The sequence below is a fragment of the Dendrobates tinctorius genome, unplaced genomic scaffold (assembly GCF_039654945.1).
Source record: "Dendrobates tinctorius isolate UK_male_01 unplaced genomic scaffold, ASM3965494v1 ptg000113l, whole genome shotgun sequence".
Taxonomy (NCBI): Eukaryota; Metazoa; Chordata; class Amphibia; order Anura; family Dendrobatidae; genus Dendrobates; species Dendrobates tinctorius.
Genome location: NW_027361781.1, coordinates 1923438 through 1945680, shown reverse-complemented (window position 1 = coordinate 1945680; position 22243 = coordinate 1923438). Strand labels below are relative to the sequence as shown.

At 45.5% G+C, this 22243-nt stretch overlaps 1 protein-coding gene across 4 annotated transcripts in view; it reads left to right on the top strand.

Moving 5' to 3' along the window:
• The window catches only part of PIAS2 (protein inhibitor of activated STAT 2), a 60819-nt gene extending 38796 nt beyond the window's left edge, over positions 1 to 22023 (top strand). Inside the window, exons 8-14 of one of the 4 annotated variants that reach the window (XM_073589770.1) lie at positions 433 to 506; positions 4876 to 5036; positions 18883 to 19016; positions 19259 to 19433; positions 19618 to 19757; positions 20854 to 20891; positions 21646 to 22023. In XM_073589770.1, the coding sequence (XP_073445871.1) occupies positions 433 to 506; positions 4876 to 5036; positions 18883 to 19016; positions 19259 to 19433; positions 19618 to 19757; positions 20854 to 20891; positions 21646 to 21711 (788 nt within the window). In that variant the 3' untranslated portion in view covers positions 21712 to 22023. The other 3 variants (XM_073589772.1, XM_073589771.1, XM_073589769.1) reach the window with 3 other exon arrangements.
• The last annotated feature ends 220 nt before the right edge of the window (positions 22024 to 22243 follow it).

Sequence of the window (22243 nt, the reverse complement as noted above, 5' to 3'; positions counted from 1 at the left end):
CTTTTGCGGCCCATGTCTGTCTCTCTGAGTCTGGCAGAAGCTCACCCCTGACTCCTGGGACCTTCAGACATCTGATCCTGGTAAAGGAATTAGCTGGTTCGGGCTCTGTGCAGGATAATTGAGGCTAATGGTGGCAGAGAAGCACAGCCACCCGACTTCTCACATGAAGAGCTAGGCCCCGCCCCGCTGTTCTCTATCTATTTATCTGTCTGTCTATCTATCTATCCTATCTATCTATGTTAATCCTTTAGCCTTTGGTGCAGCACCACATGCTCCAACCAAGCCCCCACTTCTGTAATGGGGAGGAAGATCGGAATTCAGGAACCCCCATTTTAGTATTTAGCGAGGTCCCCAGCGGTCAGACATAGTCGCCTGTCCTGTAGTTTTATGATAAATGGAAATTTTATTTTATTTTTTCTTCTGACTTTTTAGTAAAGGAGAAGCTAACTGCAGACCCAGACAGTGAGATTGCCACCACTAGCCTACGTGTTTCCTTAATGTGCCCTGTAAGTAGCGCTGTGCAGTAAGTATACATCTTATTATACCCATTCTAGTAATGTATCTAGTATTCATTTATCTTGCACAGGAAATAATTCAGCATGTTAAAATTAACACACAAAAGTGTTTGTTTCCACCAGTCTCATATTCAGTATAGACAACTCTGTTATATTGTATATTGTCCTCCTCTCAACATGAGACATACACTGGAGTATAGAGAGCTAAACTCACAACATGGCATTAATGGTTGTGTTGTACGGCCAACACTTGCCTCTAACAGCAGCAATCGGAGCTAGCACCGTTCACTGCTGATAACTTAGATGATGACCTCAATCAATGACAGCGCCATTTAAGTGATTTGAATCCTGGTGCACCCATGGCCCGAGTGCTCCTATGAATCCCAGTTTCCGCCTGCACTTCGTAGGAGATAGCTAATCTCATTATAAATTGATTGTAGAGTGAAGTCCGCTAGGGCGAATAAAAAAAATATGAAAAAAAAAAAAGTAGAAAAACATATTAAAGAAATAAAAAAAAAATATAAAAAACTAAACGTTTGAACCCCTTCTTTTCCTAATCTGAAACTAAAGAAATAAGAACACAAAATTAAAAATTAGGATTTTTTTTTTGTTGCATCCATAAAAGTCTGAACTATCGAAATATGAAATGATTTAAAGGGAATCTGTCAGCAGCTTTTTGCTATTTAATGTGAGAGCAGAATAATTAAGAGCAAAATAGCCTGATTCCAGAGATGGGTCACTTATTAGGCTGTGTGCTGTAGTTACAATGCAATCATTGTTTTATCAGCAGGAGATTATCACTGCAAGACAAGTTCTCACATGCAGCTGATCTGTGTAACCCCGCCCCCCCCCACTGGCTGCTTACTGACCATTCACAGTGTTCACAGGAAGCTGCCAATCAGAGGTGTGGGCGGAGTTATAAGAACTCAAAATTCAGAGCTCTGCTATATCTAAGCAGGGATTCTATGCATACTGCACCAAGCAGCCCAGTAAGTGACACATCCTTGGAATCAGGCTCCCTGTCCCTACCCCATGCTGCTCTCAGATTCCATAGCAAAACCTGCTGACAGATTCCATTTAACCTTTATGGTAGATATTGCAAAGAAAAAAATGAAAACTTACATATCCCCCAAAGAAATGCATTAAATAAACAAAATGTCACACGTATCCAAAAATAATACCAATAAAAATATAGCTCACCATTCATAATACAAGCCCTTGTACAACTCAATCGATGGGAAAATAAAGGTACGACTTTCTTCCTTTAAGTTCAGAATTTTCTTCAAACAAGTAAAATATATAAACAGATGTGTATGTATATGTGTATGTATTTATATATACTGTGTGTGTGTGTATGTGTGTGTATATATATATATATATATATATATATATATATATATACAGTACAGACCAAAAGTTTGGACACACCTTCTCAACAAATAGTTTTCTTTATTTTCATGACTATGAAAATTGTAGATTCACTCTGAAGGCATCATCACTATGAATTAACACATGTGGAATTATATAATAAAAAAGTGTGAAACAACTGAAAATATGTCTTATATTCTCGGTTCTTCAAAGTAGCCACCTTTTGCTTTGATTACTACTTTGCACACTCTTGGCATTCTCTTGATGAGCGTCAAGAGGTAGTCACCGGAAATGGTCTTCCAACAGTCTTGAAGGAGTTCCCAGAGATGCTTAGCACTTGTTGGCCCTTTCGCCTTCACTCTGCGGTCCAGCTCACCCCAAACCATCTCGATTGGGTTCAGGTCTGGTGACTGTGGAGGCCAGGTCATCTGGCGTAGCACCCCATCACTCTCCTTCTTGGTCAAATAGCCCTTACACAGCCTGGAGGTGTGTTTGGGGTCATTATCTTGTTGAAAAATAAATGATGGTCCAACTAAACGCAAACCGGATGGAATAGCATGCCGCTGCAAGATGCTGTGGTAGCTATGCTGGTTCAGTATGCCTTCAATTTTGAATAAATCCCCAACAGTGTCACCAGCAAAGCACCCCCACACCATCACACCTCCTCCTCCATGCTTCACGGTAGGAACCAGGCATGTAGAGTCCATCTGTTCACCTTTTCTGCGTCGCACAAAGACATGGTGGTTGGAACCAAAGATCTCAAATTTGGACTCATCAGACCAAAGCACAGATTTCCACTGGTCTAATGTCCATTCCTTGTGTTCTTTAGCCCAAACAAGTCTCTTCTGCTTGTTGCCTGTCCTTAGCAGTGGTTTCCTAGCAGCTATTTTACCATGAAGGCCTGCTGCACAAAGTCTCCTCTTAAAGGGAATCTGTCACCCTTTTTTTGAGATATCATATAATGATATCATTCAATTGTGTGTCACATAAGGATTCTCTTAGTACTTTTGTTTCCCCCTGACCCCGCACCTTTCATGCATAAATAGCTTTTTTATATCGGTTCAGATGTATGTAAACTGCCGCTGTCCGGTCCGCTGGGCGGGGCTTATTCAACTGCTCCCCCCCTCCCTGTCTTGCTCTACCCAAGAAGAAATGCGTAGAGCAAGACAGGGAGGGGGGGGCAGTCGAATAAGCCCCGCCCAGTGAACCGGACAGCGGCAGTTTACATACATCTGAACCGATATAAAAAAAAAGCTATTTATGCATGAAAGGTGCGGGGTCAGGGGGAAACAAAAGTACTAAGAGTATCCTTATGTGACACACAATTGAATGATATCATTGTATGATATCTCAAAAAAGGGGTGACAGATTCCCTTTAACATTTGTTGTAGAGATGTGTCTGCTGCTAGAACTCTGTGTGGCATTGACCTTGTCTCTAATCTGAGCTGCTGTTAACCTGCGATTTCTGAGGCTGGTGACTCGGATGAACTTATCCTCCGCAGCAGAGGTGACTCTTGGTCTTCCTTTCCTGGGCCGGTCCTCATGTGAGCCAGTTTCTTTGTAGCGCCTGATGGTTTTTGCCACTGCACTTGGGAATACTTTCAAAGTTTTCCCAATTTTTCGGACTGACTGACCTTCATTTCTTAAAGTAATGATGGCCACTCGTTTTTCTTTACTTAGCTGCTTTTTTCTTACCATACTGCAAATTCTAACAGTCTATTCAGTAGGACTATCAACTGTGTATCCACCAGACTTCTGGTCCCATTTATATTCAAGAAATCCCACTTATTAAACCTGACAGGGCACACCTGTGAAGTGAAAACCATTTTCGATGACTACCTCTTGAAGCTCATCAAGAGAATGCCAAAGCAGTAATCAAAGCAAAAGGTGGCTACTTTGAAGAACCTAGAATATAAGACATATTTTGAGTTGTTTCACACTTTTTTGTTAATTATATAATCCCACATATGCTAATTCATAGTTTTGATGCCTTCAGAGTGTATCTGCAATTTTCATAGTCATAAAAATAAAGAAAGCTCTTTGAATGAGAAGGTGTGTCCAAACTTTTGGTCTGTACTGTGTATTATGTATGTAAATTTAGCTTTGCCTTAATCATTGTGCCCTAAAGAATCCCGTTTCCAGTCGTTTTTTTCTTTTTCTATTTTTAACAACATATTGATTCCCTTAAAAAAGGAAACCCAAACAATAATTACAGACTTGTGGGGTTTTTTTTTTTTTTACTATTTCACCTCGCTTTGTAATTTTTTTAGCACATTATATATTATGAAAGAAAATGGTCACATATGAAACTACAACTCGTCCTGTAAAAAAACAACAAGCCGTTATATGGCTACGTTGCCGTAAAAGTAATAATAATAAAAAAACGTTATTACTTCTGGGGAAAAGGAAGGAACAAATAAAAGCCCACATAGGAATAAAGATACGACAGAAAGGGGTTGAATCAGTGGGAGCAGCACTGTGAGGCTGTGTGCACACGCTGCGGATTTTGCTGCGGTTCCGCAGCGGTTTTGGCCGCTGCGGACCCGCAGCAGTTTTTGCTGCGGTGTACAGTACAATGATTCCCTATGGGAATCAAAAACCGCAGTGCAGACGGTGCGGAATTTTCCGCGCGGATTATCTGCGGTTTTCAATCCGCAGAAAGAATTGACATGTCAATTCTTTCTGCGGATTCTCCTGCGGTTTGCCATCTCCTCCATTGAGGAGATGAAAAACCGCAGGGCAAAACCGCAGAGCAATCCGCAGGTAAAACCGCAGGTCTTTTGACCTGCGGTTTCACCTGCGGATTGTACAAAATCCGCGCGGATGAATCCGCACCTTTTCCGCAGCGTGTGCACACAGCCTTAGCCTCCATGCACCGAGTATTACGGCTGAGAAGTTTTCAGGCTGTAGTTTCCACATCTAGTGTATAGAAGGCATGTTCTGGTTGTCTGTCAATGATTGATTATGCATTTTTGGAAACCTTGCGCTTCAGCTTGGGAAAATGAGGCTCACGTTCCCTTGTCGGGCCGTCACCTGCTCGCACTTACAATGCTTCGACGCTGCACTTTACCTGCAAATGAATGAAAAGAAGCCGACCTGGATCTGCCCCGTGTGTGACAAGAAGGCGAGCTACGAGAGTCTCATATTAGACGGGTATGTAGTGTTTGTGTCTTACACGGGTCAGACAGGAGAGGGTTTTTCTTTCTCGCTATTCGCGGGGCATAGAAGCAGAAACTAGCAGTCTGGTGCTAGTGGAACATGGCAGTAGTCTTGTCACATCTCTGAAAGTGCAACCAAAGTGACGGCAACTGCCTGGTTTCTCTGCTTTTTTATGGATAGAAATGGATATTTATTTTTCGGTGATTTAACATGAAACATGACCTTATCCCCAAGTCTTTCTCCATACAGTACTGTTCTAGCGCTAAAGAGGATGTTGCTAGTCAGCCCCTTGCTGCCCACAGACATAGTAGAAGCTATGGCCTATAGATAATGTCCCTCTCTTATCCGTAAACCATGGGAAGTGAGGAATAATCTACTGTCAAACGTGCCATCAGATGCATCTGCTTCAGGCAGCGCTATTCTTTTACGTTTGTAATTCATTGGGCATATTGAAGTCCTCCAATGACATGCAGTCTCTACAGATGTCAGGGAAACTGTCAGACATATACATTATATCCAGGGGTGGAATGGTCTCCTTTATTTTGGTTTGGTTGTGACTGCTGGGCATTACTAATTTCTGGATTTACAGTCATGGCCAAAAGTATTGACACCCCTGCAATTCTGTCAGATAATATTCAGTTTCTTCCTGAAAATGATTGCAAACACAAATTCTTTGGTATTATTATCTTCATTTAATTTGTCTTAAATGAAAAAACACAAAAGAGAATGAAGCAAAAAGCAAAACATTGATCATTTCACACAAAACTCCAAAAATAGGCCGGACAAAAGTATTGGCACCCTCAGCCTACTACTTGGTTGCACAACCTTTAGCCAAAATAACTGTGACCATCTGCTTCCGGTAACCATCAATGAGTTTCTTACAATGCTCTGCTGGAATTTTAGACCATTCTGCTTTGGCAAACTACTCCAGGTCCCTGATATTTGAAGGGTGCCTTCTCCAAACTGCCATTTTTAGATCTCTCCACAGGTGTTCTATGGGATTCAGGTCTGATCTCATTGCTGGCCACCTTAGAAGTCTCCAGTGCTTTCTCTCAAACCATTTTCTAGTGCTTTTTGAAGTGTGTTTTGGGTTATTGTCCTGCTGGAAGACCCATGACCTCTGAGGTAGACCCAGCTTTCTCACACTGGGCCCTAAATTATGCTGCAAAATTTGTTGGTAGTCTTCTGACTTCATAATGCCATGCACACGGTCAAGCAGTCCTGTGCCAGAGGCAGCAAAGCAACCCCAAAACATCAGGGAACCTCCGCCATGTTTGACTGTAGGGACCGTGTACTTTTCTTTGAATGCCTCTTTTTTCTCCTGTAAACTCTATTGTTCATGCTTTTGCCCTAAAAGCTCTACTTTTGTCTCATCTGACCAGAGAACATTCTTCCAAAATGTTTTAGGCTTTTTCAGGTAAGTTTTGGCAAACTCCAGCCTGGCTTTTTTATGTCTCGGGGTAAGAAGTGGAGTCTTCCTGGGTCTCCTACCATACAGTCCCTTTTCATTCAGATGCCGACGGATAGTACGGGTTGACACCGTTGTACCTTCGGACTGCAGGGCAGCTTGAACTTGTTTGGATGTTAGTGGAGGTTCTTTATCCAACATCCGCACAATCTTGCATTGAAATCTCTTGTCAATTTTTTCTTTTCTGGCCACATCTAGAGAGGTTAGCCACAGTGCTATGGGCTTTAAACTTCTTGATGACACTGCGCACGGTAGACACAGGAACATTCAGGTCTTTGGAGATGGACTTGTAGCCTTGATATTGCTCATGCTTCCTCACAATTTGGTTTCTCAAGTCCTCAGACAGTTCTTTGGTCTTCTTTCTTTTCTCCATGCTCAATGTGGTACACACAAGGACACAGGACAGAGGTTGAGTCAACTTTAATCCATGTCAACTGGCTGCAAGTGTGATTTAGTTATTGCCAACACCTGTTAGGTGCCACAGGTAAGTTACAGGTGCTGTTAATTACACAAATTAGAGAAGCATCACATGATTTTTCGAACAGTGCCAATACTTTTGTCCACCCTCTTTGTTATGTTTGGTGTGGAATTATATCCAATTTGGCTTTAGGACAATTCTTTTTGTGTTTTTTCATTTAAGACAAATTAAATGAAGATAATAATACCAAAGATTTGTGTTTGCAATCATTTTCAGGAAGAAACTGAGTTTTATCTGACAGAATTGCAGGGGTGTCAATACTTTTGGCCATGACTGTATAAGGGATAGCATAAAATTTTTCGTTTGAGATATGTCTTATTGTCTTTCTCCTTAAAGGGGTTTTCCAGGACTAAATAATTTTTACTCTGTCGCCTCATTGGGGGACACATTGGGGGACACAGAACCATGGGTGTTATGCTGATGTCCACTAGGAGGCGACACTATGCATAATCTGAAAAAGATTAACTATGGCTCCTCCTCTGCAGTATACACCCCTGGACGGCGTCAGCCTTCTCCAGTTTTTGCTTAGTGTCGCAAGGAGGCACACCTAAAGGATTTTTCTTTTTTTCCGTTTTTTTCTTAGGATGACAGATGAAGAAAAGTGGGTCTCCTCAGTGAGACTCCCGGCATGGCTCCTTCCTCGGCCCCCTATTATGGGGTGCCCAGTTGAAGTTGAGATGGCGGTTCCCCATGTCACTCCTTCCCCAGTCCTGCTGGTGCTGGTTCGAAGTTGAGACTCCCCCTCCTTCCCCAATTCCTTTTGGTCTTGGGTTGAGGGCGAGGAAGAAGCCCCCTGACGGTGACAGCAGCACCCTCCCTAATCCCCCTCTGGGGGTATTAGGTTGAGACGCCGCAGGTAGGGTCTGTCCATGGCAACCTACGCCGCATCTAGGGACCCCAGCCAGCTGCGGGCTCCTGTCGGGGGCCGGGGGGAGTGCAGGCAGGCATAGCACATGCAGACACAGGGCTCTATGCGCCCCTGTGTCTGCGGCAGCATTAGTCTACAGCGCCGCAGGGGAACCCACCACAGGGCCCCGCTTCAGGTTGTGGCCCCACCGCTAGCCTGCCTTTCAATCCGGGGGGTCCGGTAAAAATCCGACCCCCCACCGGACTACCCGCCGACCTGGAGCCCTTCCTGGGCATAGAAATCTAATTTAGGCCGCGGCTTCGGTCTAGCTGAAGTCGCCGCCTCCTCTCCGCCCCCCCGGCCCGCCCCCCGGATGACAAATATGACACTCCACAGTGTTATAGGAGGGGCGGATCGAGGCAGAAAGGGCGCGTTTTTTCACATCTCTGCGCGCTCTTTCTCTGCTCTCCGCCCCCTTCTTCTCCCTCATCTCCTCGCCAGCCATCTTCGCTGCAGCAGACGCTGTCCCATACAGCAGCAGCAACGCCAGCAGTCTCCGGGGGGCACAGGACTGTGAATTGTCAGCGCTGGACCTAGGGGCACATTGGTGGGGTAAGATCACAGCCTGGTTCTCTTTACTCGGCTGTGAATCCATATTACCTACAAGGTTTTCCTGTAGCTCCCCTGCTTAGTCACCCCTGTACAGTCCTCTGCTAGCCAGCCTCTGTGCACTATGCCAGGTTCAAGGAAAAGAACCAGGCAGGACTGTTTTTATGCTTTCTGCACAGCCTGCAAAGCCACTCTCCCCAGTGGCAGCACATAGCCGCACTGCAAGGATTGTATCCAAAATACTGGGTCAGAGCCCCAGGAAGCCCCTATCATTGCTTCAGCGGCCGCTACCACGTCGGAATGGGCTACCCAGATGTCGCAGTCTATGACACAGTCCATAGATAACCTGACCTCCACATTACTCCAGGCTCTGCAGGGTCATGTCTCGCCTATGAGTGTTACCCAGCAAAGGGACAGCTCCACCCAGGGACAGGCCGTTTCTGACTCTCTCAGACGTAAGCGGACCCACAAGTCGCGTTCCTCTGCGTCATCCCATAGCACACAGTCATCCCCCTCCAGGGAGAGACACCGTGGTCCCAGGACGCCTAGACCTTCCCCTACCAGAGACAGACAACGCAGATCTCCGCAAGAAGACCTCTGCCCCAGCTCACCCACCATGGAACCCCTGAGCGATACGCAGGATTCGGAAGGCATCTGTGACTCCGACTCAGACAATGAGACAGAGAGGTCTCTGGTCCCTTGTCCCCCTAGCAACACAGCGCTAGTTGAGGACATAATCTCTTCCATCCATCGGGTGCTGGACATTTCCGATCCAACCCCGGAAGTCCCAGAACACAAGATTTGCTTTGAAGGTGTTCTGAAGCCACCTAAGGTTTTCACTAACCACCCGGAATTTCAAACGATCCTTACCAAGCAGTTTGCACAGCCTGATAAAAAATTCACCAATCGTAAATATTTAGAAGCTAGGTACCCCTTCCCACAAAAGGACACCAAACAGTGGACAGATCCACCCGAAGTGGACCCCCCAGTCTCTAGACTAGCAGCACAGACCCTCCTCTCACTGCCAGATAGCTCAACCCTCAGGGACGCGGCAGACCGACAGGTAGAACGCATGGCTCGCTCAGTGTTCGAAGCGGCAGGGGCCTCCCTGGCCCCCGCGTTCGCTTCAGTTTGGGCGGCCACAGCCATTCTGGCTTGGGCCAAAACATTGCAAGATGGCCTTCAAACTTCAAATCCTGAGCTGTTGGACCATGCGGTTCAAATAGCAGTAGTAGCAGATAACATGCTTCATGCAGCCCTTGACTCCGCAAGAAGTGTAGCGGGGATAGCAGCAAACGCCATCACAATTCGGCATATCCTCTGGCTGTGGGAATGGAAAGCGGATGCAGCCTCAAAGAAATCCCTCACGCATCTCCCGTACTGCAGTGGACGGCTTTTCGGTGAAAAGTTGGACACAATGATATCCAACGCCACTGGGGGTAAGAGTACCTCTCTCCCTCAGCTCAAACCTAAACGCACGTTTAAACGGCGTAACTAAACACGATTCCGATCCTTTCGGAATTCTTCGGGCTGGTCAGTCTCGCGCCCAGCATAAAATCGTAACCGCTCTCCACACAGGGACAACCCACGGACGGCGCAGAGGCCGGACAGGACCTGGCAGTCGAAAGCAGGCCAGGCGAAGCCCAAAGGAGGAAAACCTCAGAATTTCGCTTCATTATGACTCACGAACTCCAGAAGACACCCCAACAGTAGGCGGACGACTTCTCTTTCAGCAAGTCTGGCTGCCTATTACAGAAGACAGGAGGTGGGTCAGGGAAATAGTGTCTTCCGGACACAAGATAGAGTTCACTTCCAGTCCACCGAACCGGTTCTTCCTCTCTGTTCCACCAAAACCGCCAGACAAGGCTCGTGCCTTTCACCAGGCGGTCTCCTCTCCTTCAAGCAGGAGTCGTAGTACCGGTTCCCACGACCGAACGCTTCCGAGGGTTCTACTCCAATCTATTCGTAGTCCCCAAGAAAGGAGGCCATGGAGCAGGGAGAATATCTCGCCTCCATAGACATACAAGACGCCTACCTGCATATACCAATTGCTCCCGCCCATCAAAGATTTCTCAGGTTCGCGATCAACCAGGACCACTACCAGTTCGTGGCTCTCCCGTTCGGACTCGCCACAGCTCCCAGGACGTTTACCAAAATCATGGCAGCCACCATGGACGTTCTACACTCCAGAGGCATTATAGTCATTCCATACCTGGACGACCTTCTCATCAAGGCTTCCACCTTCAAGGACTGCGAAGTCAGCGTCTCAATCACAATCGACACTCTGAGTCGACTGGGCTGTTTAGTCAACTTACAAAAGTCATCGACTACCCCGAGTCAGTCCCTGACCTTCCTGGGGCTGCTATTCGACACCTCCAGGGGTCTGGTGCTCCTTCCCATGGACAAGGCACTGGCTCTCCGTCTGGGAGTTCGCATACTCCTCCGCAATCCTCCCCGATCTTTCCGGTTTGCCATGAGAGTCCTCGGCAGGATGGCAGCAGCGATGGAGGCGGTACCATTTGCCCAGTTTCACCTCAGGCCTCTTCAACTAGCCATCCTCAAGTCTTGGAACAGGAATCCCTTCTCCCTCGACAGGGAGTTCCGGCTGACATCGTCGACCAGGAGTCCCTACACTGGTGGCTCAAGCCAACTTCGCTTGCAAGGGGAAAATCCTTTCTCTCAGGTCAATGGAAGGTCCTGACCACCGATGCAAGCCTGACAGGTTGGGGTGCGGTGCACTTACATCACAGGGCACAAGGCAAGTGGTCACCAGTGGAAGCGACCTTGCCCATCAATATCCTGGAAATTCGGGCCATCTTCCTGGCACTGAGAGCCTTTCATTACTTGCTGGCAGCCTCTCATATCAGGATACAGTCGGACAATGCCAGGGCGGTGGCATATGTGAATCACCAAGGCGGCACCCGCAGTACCCAAGCGAAGAGAGAAGTGGCACATATCCTCCACTGGGCGGAAGACACGAGGTCGGTACTCTCGGCGGTCCACATTCCGGGTGTGGACAACTGGGAAGCCGACTTCCTCAGCAGACAAGGAATGGACTCGGGGGAGTGGTCTCTCCATCCCGAAATTTTTCATCAGATCTGCCATCGCTGGGGGACCTCGGACGTGGACCTAATGGCATCCCATCTCAATGCCAAGGTCTCCAATTTCATGGCCAGGACACGCGACCCGCGGTCGCTAGGAGTGGATGCCCTGGTTCATGACTGAACCCAGTTCCAGCTTCTGTACATTTTTCCACCCCTCCCCCTGATCTCCAGAGTAGTGAGGAAGATCAAACAAGAGGGAGTTCCAACTATCCTGATCGAGCCGGACTGGCCCAGAAGTACATGGCACGCCGACATCGTACAACTTACAGCAGATGCCCCCTGGCGTCTCCCCGACCGTCTCGACCTTCTGTCATAAGGTCCGTTCTACCATCAGAACTCGGGCTCTCAATTTGACGGCGTGGCCCTTGAAACCTGGGTACTAACCCAGGCAGGGCTCTCACCGATGTCATTACGACCATGATCAGGGCAAGGAAGCCAGCCTCCGCCAAGATTTATTACCGTACCTGGAGAGCTTTTTTTACCTGGTGCGAATCTCGCGGACAGGTCCCACTCCCTTATTCCCTCCCAAAAGTACTTGGGTTTCTTCAATCGGGCCTGGACACCAGGCTATCCCTAGGCTCGCTTAAGAGCCAGGTGTCAGCGCTCTCAGTGCTCTTTCAGAGGCGCATCGCTAACAAGCCGCAAGTAAGGACCTTTCTCCAGGGGGTTTCCCGATTGGTTCCCCCCTACAGACTTCCACTGGAAACGTAGGACCTCAACTTGGTCCTGGCAGCATTGCAGGCACCACCTTTCGAACCCCTTAAGGAAGTCCCACTCCGCATTCTATCACAGAAAGTGTTTTTTTTCTGGTAGCAATCACCTCGCTTCGCAGGGTGTCTGAATTGTCAGCACTCTCCTGCAGACGGCCCTTCCTAGCCTCTCACCAGGATAAGGTGGTTCTCCGTACAGTCCCATCCTTCCTTCCGAAGGTTGTGTCCAACTTCCACCTCAATGAGGAAATTTCATTGCCATCCCTTTGCCCGGTTCCGGTTCATAGAGTGGAGAAGGCTCTGCATACGCTTGACCTTGTCAGGGCATTGCGTATATACGTGTCTAGGACTGCACCCTTTCGGAAGTCTGATTCCCTTTTCCCTCTTCCGGAAGGCGTTCGAAAGGGTCTGCCGGCTTCCAAAGCCACCCTTGCCAGGTGGATCAAGTCCACCATACAAGAGGCTTACCGCCTTAACAATTCTTGGGGCACACTCTACGCGGGTAGTAGGGGCCTCCTGGGCCATTCGGCACCAGGCTTCGGCACAACAAGTTTGTAAGGCGGCCACTTGGACTAGCCTACACACGTTTACGAAACACTACAGTGTTCATACCCAGTCCTCAGCGGATGCGAGCCTGGGTAGACGGGTTCTGCAGGCGGCAGTGCCCCAAGTTTAGGGACCTGCTAGCACAATATTCGTCCATTGCCTCCCACCCAGGGACTGCTTTGGGACGTCCCATGGTTCTGTGTCCCCCAATGAGGCGACAGAGTAAAGGAGATTTTTGTGTACTCACAGTAAAATCTCTTTCTCTTAGCCTCTAATTGGGGGACACAGCTCCCACCCTGTTGCCCTTACGGGCCGTTGTTTACGGTTGAGTTCTCATATTGTTCTTTGATCTCGTACATAGTTGCCTTCTCTACAGGCATGGTTATGTCGTTTCTGTTACGTTCCTCCTATTGCTTTTGCACAAAACTGGAGAAGGCTGACGCCGTCCAGGGGTGTATACTGCAGAGGAGGAGCCATAGTTAATCTTTTTCAGATTATGCATAGTGTCGCCTCCTAGTGGACAGCAGCATAACACCCATGGTTCTGTGTCCCCCAATTAGAGGTTAAGAGAAAGAGATTTTACGGTGAGTACACAAAAATCTCCTTTTTCTTAACTACGACCTAAGAACTAACAGACAGGTAGTTGCTAACTACCTGCCTATTGTACCCAGCTCCGATGTCTGCCGGCATAGAGTGGTCACAGATCACTTCTGCTGTTAACTTATTTGCTCCCTCTCTCGTCACGTCAACAGAGCAGCAGATTCTCACCTGCTCTGTTGTGTTAACTGGGCATGACTGCCAGCATTATGTTTATTGATAACAAGCTCCCCACTGCCCAACTGCGGGAAGCCAGCAGTACGGAAGAGTAAGGGTGAGTGCACACAGTGCGGATTGAGCTGCGGATTTTTGCGGATTTGCAGGTAAAACCACAGGTAAAGTGACGTGCGGTTTACCTGCGGATTTGCCAGCGGTTTTCCCCTGCGGTTTGAAACCTGGACTATGGAACAGGTGTCAAACCGCTGTGGAATCCGCAGAAAGAATTGACATGGTGCGGATTTAAAACCGCAGCAAATCCGCGTGAAAAAATCCGCAGCATGTGCACTGCGATTTTGAAATCACATTGATTTGCATTGTACTGTACAATGCCTGTGGATCTGCAGCGGATCCGCATCGTGTGCTCTATGGATGTGGAGCAAATGAATAGCTGGCATCAGGTAGAACAGGCAGGCAGTTGCCCCTGTTAGTTCACTTTTAGGCCCATAGTAAAAAAAAACAAATAATAGTCCTGGACAAAACCTTTAACGCCTTTAAGACCAGCACTTTTTATATATAATCAGTGGGTGGTTGGGAATTGGGCAAGTTAAAATGGATTTTTTTATGCGCCTCATTGAGGACACAGGAGACCATGGGCGTGGGTGTACACTGCTGCCATCAGAGGTGTCAGCTCCTCCCCAGCGGGCTACTCCCGCCTACCAGCACCAAGTTGCTCAGTTTAGCTATGTGTCACATAGGAGGCAGACACAGGTTTAAAGTGAAACCTGTCAGCTGTTTTGGCTGATATAAGTTATGGCCATCACCTTTCGGGGCTGATATACAGCATTCTATAATGTGGGCCATTTATATGGATACAACTAAATAAAATGGGAATGGTTGGTGATATCAGCTTCCTGTTTGTGGCACATTAGTATATGGGAGGGGGGAAACTTTTCAAGATGGGTGGTGACCATGGCGGCCATTTTGAATCCAACTTTATTTTTTCCAATGGGAATAGGGTCATGTGACACCCATAATTAATGGTATGGTGTGGTATATGGGGTACAAAGATAATGGGGCCATTCTTCATCAATGGAAACCTCATTGTCACTGGATATCTGAAATTGCTACATGATAATGTGTTGCCCTCTTTATGCACTGAAGATGGCACATTCCCTGAGTTTTTCCAGCAAGATGGTGCACCGCCACATTATGGGTGTCAGGTCCGAGCATTCCTACAAGGAATCTGACCCCCTTAGACTAGCATTTTGTCTGCGGTGTTGCTCTCAGTCTGTCAAGAGTGGGAGAAGAGGGTTGCATTGACAATACAACACAATGGGCAGCACTTTGAACACATTTTATAAGTGGTCATAAACTTGTAATTGACTCATGAAAGAATAAAGTTACGTTAAAACCAAGCACACCATTGTTTTTCTTGTGAAATACTCAATAAGTTTGATGTGTCACATGACCCTCTTCCCATTGAAAAAAATAAAGTTGGATCCAAAGTGGCCGACTTCAGAATGGCCACGATGGTCACCACCCATCTTGAAAAGTTTTCCCCCTCCCATATACTAATGTGCCACAAACAGGAAGTTGATATCACCAACCATTCCCATTTTATTTAGGTGTATCCATACAAATGGCCCACCCTGTATAATGCTGTATATCTGTATCTGCTGTATATCTTCCCCCAACACGACCTGTAAGAGAAAAATAACTTTTATTATACTCGCCTGCGAGCGGTCCGGTCCGAAGGGTGTCGTTCTTCTTGGTCTGACGCCTCCCATCTTCATGAGATGCCGTGCTCCTGCTTGCTTCGTGTCGCGCTCCTGAGCAGGTATACTTTCTGCCCTGTTGAGGGCACAGCAAAGTACTGCAGTGCGCAAGTGCCCGGAAAGGTCAGAGAGGCCCTGCACACTGCAGTACTTTGCTCTGCCCTCAATAGGGCAGATTTTTATGCCTGCGCAGGGGTGCAATGCCGAGGAGACTGTGTGGATGACGCAGGGACGCGTCATCCACACGAAACAAGAATAATAATAATCTTTATTTTTATATAGCGCTAACATATTCCGCAGCGCTTTACAGTTTGCACACCTTATCATCACTGTCCCCGATGGGGCTCACAATCTAAATTCCCTATCCGTATTGTATGTCTTTGGAATGTGGGAGGAAACCCACGCAAACACGGGGAGAAGGAGGGCGGCGATCATAAGAAGATGGGAGGCGCCAGACTAGAACCATCGACACCCATCGGACTGCCCCGCCGTGCAGGTGAGTATAATAAGTTATTTTTCTTCTTCTCCAGGTCGGGTTGATGAAAGGTGATGGCCGTAACCTATATCGGCCAAAACTGATGACAGGTTCCCTTTAAGGCCCAGATCTGTCTCTTACTATAGTCTTTTTTTTTTTTGTTTGTTTTTTTCTATAGTAAAGCTTTAAAGAGTGTCTGTTGTTTTAATTTGTATTTCATACATCAATAGTACACATTAAAATAAGCAACTTTGTATTATATCGTATCAGAGAAATCTGATTTTTCCTCTTCCTGGACTTATATTTCACTCTCTTTTTCTTTTCAATGTTCTTTTTATTGAATTTTAGAACATATCATTAAACAGACGAATATTAAACAGATAAGGATCAATGCTCCAAAAAGTACAAAGCAAGTCAATCTAAGATAATTATGATTCAGCATATGGTACTTACAACTTGCCTAATACAGTCATGGCCAAAAGTTTAGAGAATGACACAAATATTATATTTTCACATGATCTGCTGCCCTCTGGTTTTTATGTATGTTTGTCAGATGTTTTTATCACATACAGAAATATAATTGCAATCATATTATGAGTAACAAAAGGTTATATTGACAGAATGAGTTAATGCAGCAAGTCAATATTTGCAGTGTTGACCCTTCTTCTTCAGGACCTCAGCAATTCTCCCTGGCATGCTCTCAATCAACTTCTGGATCAAATCCTGACTGATAGCAGTCCATTCTTGCAAAATCAATGCTCTTATTTTGTCTGAATTTGAAGGTTTTTGTTTGTCCACCCGTATCTTGATGATTGACCACAAGTTCTCAATGGGATTAAGATCTGGGGAGTTTCCAGGCCATGGTCCCAAAATCTCTATGTTTTGTTCCCTGAGCCATTTAGTTATCACCTTTGCTTTATGGCAAGGTGCTCCATCATGTTGAAAAAGGCATTGTTGATCGCCAAACTGCTCTTGGACGGTTGGGAGAAGTTGCTCTTGGAGGACATTCTGGTACCATTCTTTATTCATGGCTGTGTTTTTAGGCAAGACTGAGAGAGAGCCCATTCCCTTGGCTGAGAAGCAACCCCACACATGAATGGTTTCAGGATGCTTGACAGTTGGCATGAGACAAGACTGGTGGTAGCGCTCACCTGGTCGTCTCCGAATAAGCCGTTTTCCAGATGTCCCAAACAATCGAAAAGGGGATTCATCAGAGAAAATGACTTTACCCCAGTCCTCAGCAGTCCACTCCCTGTACCTCTTGCAGAATATCAGTCTGTCCATGATGTTTTTTCTGGAGAGAAGTGGCTTCTTTGCTGCCCTCCTTGAGACCAGGCCTTGCTCCAAGAGTCTCCGCCTCACAGTGCGTACAGATGCACTCACACCTGCCTGCTGCCATTCCTGAGCAAGCTCTGCACTGCTGGTAGCCCAATCCCGCAGCTGAAACACTTTTAAGAGACGGTCCTGGCGCTTGCTGGTCTTTCTTGGGCACCCTGGAGCCTTTTTGGCAACAAGGGAACCTCTCTCCTTGAAGTTCTTGATGATGCGATAGATTGTTGACTGAGGTGCAATCTTTCTAGCTGCGATACTCTTCCCTGTTAGGCCATTTTTTGTGCAGCGCAATGATGACTGCACGTGTTTCTTTAGAGATAACCATGGTTAACAGAAGAGAAACAATGATGCCAAGCACCAGCCTCCTTTTAAAGTGTCCATTGGTGTCATTCTTACTTAATCATGACAGTTTGATCTCCAGCCCTGTCCTCATCAACACCCACACCTGTGTTAATGGAGCAATCACTGAAACGATGTTAGCTGGTCCTTTTAAGGCAGGGCTGCAATGATGTTGAAATGTGTTTTGGGGGATAAAGTTCATTTTCTAGGCAAATATTGACTTTGCAAGTAATTGCTGTTAAGCTGATCAATCTTTATAACATTCTGGAGTATATGCAAATTGCCATTAGAAAAAATGAAGCAGTAGACTTTGTAAAAATTAATATTTGTGTCATTCTCTAAACTTTTGGCCATGACTGTATATCAGTAATAAGAATTATTGGCTTGGAGCCAGAGAAAATATAAGTAATTTATCAATTTTAAGAAACACAAGATTGTTTCCAGTAACCAAATTTTTTGATAGAGTTGAATAAAGAGTAGAAGTAAGCAGCATAGGATAAGGAAAAACCGAAAGGGTAGAGAAAGGTATGTGGGGTAAGGTTGTGTGAGGCATCACCGGTCAGCACATTTTTATGACTACGTTTGTGGTAACATGACAAAATGGTCGCTCGATCTGAAAAGAATCCACGGGCGCCAGGTATCTTTTGAAGTTTGTTTGCGCGTGGTTTACATGGGCCACCATGTGGCACATTGTATTTCACTCTCAATTCATGGAGAAAATCTGCAAAATGTATTCACTGGAGAGAGATTTTCACATTGATGAAATAGAAAGTGACTGATGGTGCCTATAAGGTTCTATTTGGAGGGTGATGTGGGGGAGGAGCTGGAGACAGACATTCTACTGCAAGTTCTCCTGAAAACCACAGTTACAGTTCTACATAGAACTTTAAGAGCACCAACTGTCATCTCCTAATTTATTAATGAGGAAACATGCATTAACTGAAGACAGATTTTACTTGTGAATTGAAAGGTTTGAGAATGAATGATCAGTCAAGGAGGAGAAAGAAGAGGATTTCTGTGATATAGAGTTTCTTATTTTCACGTGCAGTATTGATTGATTTTATGTTGCAAAAAAAAAATTAAAACGACTGTTACCCTTTAATTTTAAAAGAAGAAAAATAAGCAATGCTTATCACCCGACCACCAGTCACTTAACCCTGCAGCCAATCACTGGCCTCAGCGATTAGATCACCCGTGGTCATGACATCATAGCTTCCAGTGTGATGTAGCAGCAGCAATGAAGAGGAATCCAAGAGCGAGTATGACTTCTTTCATTATATTACGACCATATCTTGCAGCTGTCAAATATAAATAGTGAGGGAAGAAGCCCTTTATTAACAGAGCATAAATTCCCCTTTCGTTTCCATCTGATCTTTATATCACTGTGTACTCTTCTCACAGACTCTTCATGGAGATTCTCAATCAGTGCTCAGACGTAGATGAGATTCAGTTCCAGGAGGACGGATCCTGGTGTCCCATGAGACCAAAGAAAGAGTCACTGAGCTCACCGACCTCACAATTTCCACACAATGAAGGTACGGCCAGAGCATAGTGGCCTAAAGGGTTTTTTTTTTTCTCTTTTTAAATTTAAAGGTTTGGCCACTTTAGGACTAATATTAAAACTGTTGGGGATGGATCATGATTTTGTGACACTAATATAGGAGTTGTACATGTTCTCTTTGTTAGCGTAGCCATCCTGTTATCATCAAACCGGAAGCAAATCATGGAACACTGCTTCTATGTGGGCCCTGATCTGTTCTCTCGCCTCGTCTCACAGGATCTGGAGTGATCAGCAAGATCTACTCTACTAAAGAGCCGGCTGAGATCAGTCCTAAGAAGAAGGCAGAAGTCATCGACCTGACCATCGACAGCTCCTCTGAAGACGAGGATGAGCCAGCTCGGAAAAGGAATTGTCTGTATATGCCAGACTCACAGGGGTCTCCGATGAAAAGGTGCGGCGATTATCAGCTTATCCAGTATAAGTGTCCTGAATCATCTGCATGTCTCAGATTTTCACCTTTTAAATACATTTTGTCAGGCTTCTGAAGAAAACCTCCCATCCAGAATTACACCAGCCGCTACTTCATGGTTTTACGTGTGTGACATTGACTAATTTGTTATTTTCCTTTTTTAAAGTGTGTTATCTTATCAACCATCCACAATGCGACTTGGGAAGATGGCGGGCATAGAGCCTGACTCCTTACATCAGTCCATGCTGGAATACCAAGATCACTTCCACCATTCGGCCATCTCTGGCCTCACTGCAGATTTACCAGGTATATTTTATGTACTTGGAGGCCTCACACTTACCCCACAGAGTATCTTACAGGGTGGTCTCCTCTGCTTAGGACTTACTCCAGGGCAATGTGATTAACTTGCTTTCAATATGCAGGTTAATAACATTACAATGTTGTCTGACGGCCATAGGCTATGTTCACATGTTGCGTTTTTGCTGCGTTTTTTTAATGCAAATTTTAAGCTGTGTGTTACAGTACCAGCAAAAGCTATGAGATTTCAGAAATCTCATGCACTCGTTGTTGGGTTTTTTTTGTCCCTGACTCTGTTTTGGAATAGTGCTGTGTTTTTGAAAACTGCATCATGTCACTTGTTTTAGTGTTTTTGCAGGTTTGGTTCACCCATAGAAAGCAATAAGTGCAAAAGCGCAGCAAAAACCGAAGGTATCAGGTTTTGCTGCGTTTTTGGTGCAAAAATCTAAAGAAGTTGCATCATGTTTTTTCTTTTTTTTGTTTTTGATGGGGGGGGGGGGCACTAAACTTAAAAACGCAGCAAAACATGCTTTTTGTAAGTAGCTTCTTTACTGCCAGGTATTTCCTGCAGAAAATAATGCAACGTCCTGAAAGCCCGGCTTCCAGGAGAAAATGAACCAATTTCCTCACGGGAACCTACAGCTTTCAGTCAACAAGGTTTACAAAGGTTTGTAACTGTGCACAGCATTGTGAAAAATGTCTGTAGGCACGCACCACACAGATGGGCTGTAGATCAAGTTGTCAAACTGTCGTGCGTGCTCTCAGCCGCTGCTCACTTTGACTGATAGACCAAGGCTCACGGGCGGAAATGAGGATTTTTGGTACCCACCGTAAAATCGATTTCTCGGAGCCTTCATTGGGGAACACTGAAAACCATGGCTGTATGGTGCTGCCACATGGAAGACTGAGACACAGCGTTACAGAACTGTAGAACAATCCGAGAAAAGTGAATTTTGTCCCCGTAGCCACCTTTAAGTTTTCATTTTTTAGTTCTGTTCATACAACATTTTCCACATTGACGTACATGGATCTTGAACGGGCATAATTGGTGAACCTGTGATACATTTCAATAAAATAATTTTGTTTGTTTTTATTTTTGTATTAGGTTTGGATTTCCTGTCTTTGGTGCCAGTTGACTCTAAGGTGAATGATTTATTACGTATTTTTCAAAACATTTTGTAGTTATCTGCCACATTTAGTAGAAACCTTTACGTGTGATCAGTGCATTAGAACTAGGTGGATGATAAATCTGTGTAGAAAAAGAGAACATTCAGTTTTTTCTTATATACATCCTGTATTATTGTTAGGGTGTACACTTCAAGGGGTTCTTCGGGGCAAAAAGAAAAGTTGCACTAGGGATGTAATCTGTAAAAAATAAATAAATAACATGATAATTGATACTCCCCTACCAACACCCACATAAATCTAGAGCTTGACCACTCCCACGATCTGCAGCCGGACAGGAAGCGTGACCTCACCGTTCTCAGCCACAGCGGTCAGGTGACTTGAGTAGCCTATCATCAGATGTTTTTCTAATAATGCGCCGTTCAAAGTCGTGTGACCCCTGCAGGAGGTGAAACGGATAAGTCTTCAGTTCCTGTGGTGGTGTGATCGCCACTGGATTCTGGTGGGCGAGTATCAACCAGTTTGTCAAACATTTTTTTTAAAGATCTAAGCCTGTGATGAATGTTTTTTTTGTCCTGGAAAATTCCTTTAAATGTCTATCATGTCTCACATTACAGCAAAAGCTGCTCCTAGCTTCCGGATGTGTAATTTTCAGCCATATTGACCCTCTTTCTGTACAGCGTTCCAGTGTAAAATCATCACCTTGACTTGTTTTGTGCTTATGAATACCGTTCATTTCAATCAGTACCTATCCCCCTATGTTTTTGGATAGTCTCAACTCGGCTCTCCTAGCCCGGCACACTCATGGCAAGCCCAAAACCTGGAGCAGCCACCTTGAAGCCTGCACCAGTGGCGACCCACCAGAGAAGAAAGTCAGCTGGAAGCAGTTCTGAGGAGTCCGGCATATCCATATCCGGTCTGAAGAACACGTCTGGTATTTATTGGTTTGTTTACAGACTCTTAAGACGTTCATGGCCCTCGAGGAAGTTTTATTTGGTTATTGGAGCAACCTCTGGAACCGAGTGATCATCTTGCTGCAGTTTTGTTTGTTGATTTGCGAGTTGCACACATTCAGTTCATATATATAGATGCACTACAGGAAATAACTGTAAATAAGTATTTTTATTAAAAAAAAACCCTGTAAAATCTCCATCTTGCATCCGTATTCTTCAAATTCCGTCTATGTGGCCGATAAGCGGCGCCGGTTACTGATGGAAACAAAACAACCATAATCTGTTTTTGCAACGGTAAAACATCAGGTTTGTGTCCATCTTTGTGATTTATGAGCACATGAAAGGGGATCCTGGAAAATGTAGGTGAAGCTGTAGACCTGTGGGGTATGATCATCTATGAAGACAGAGAAACAATTG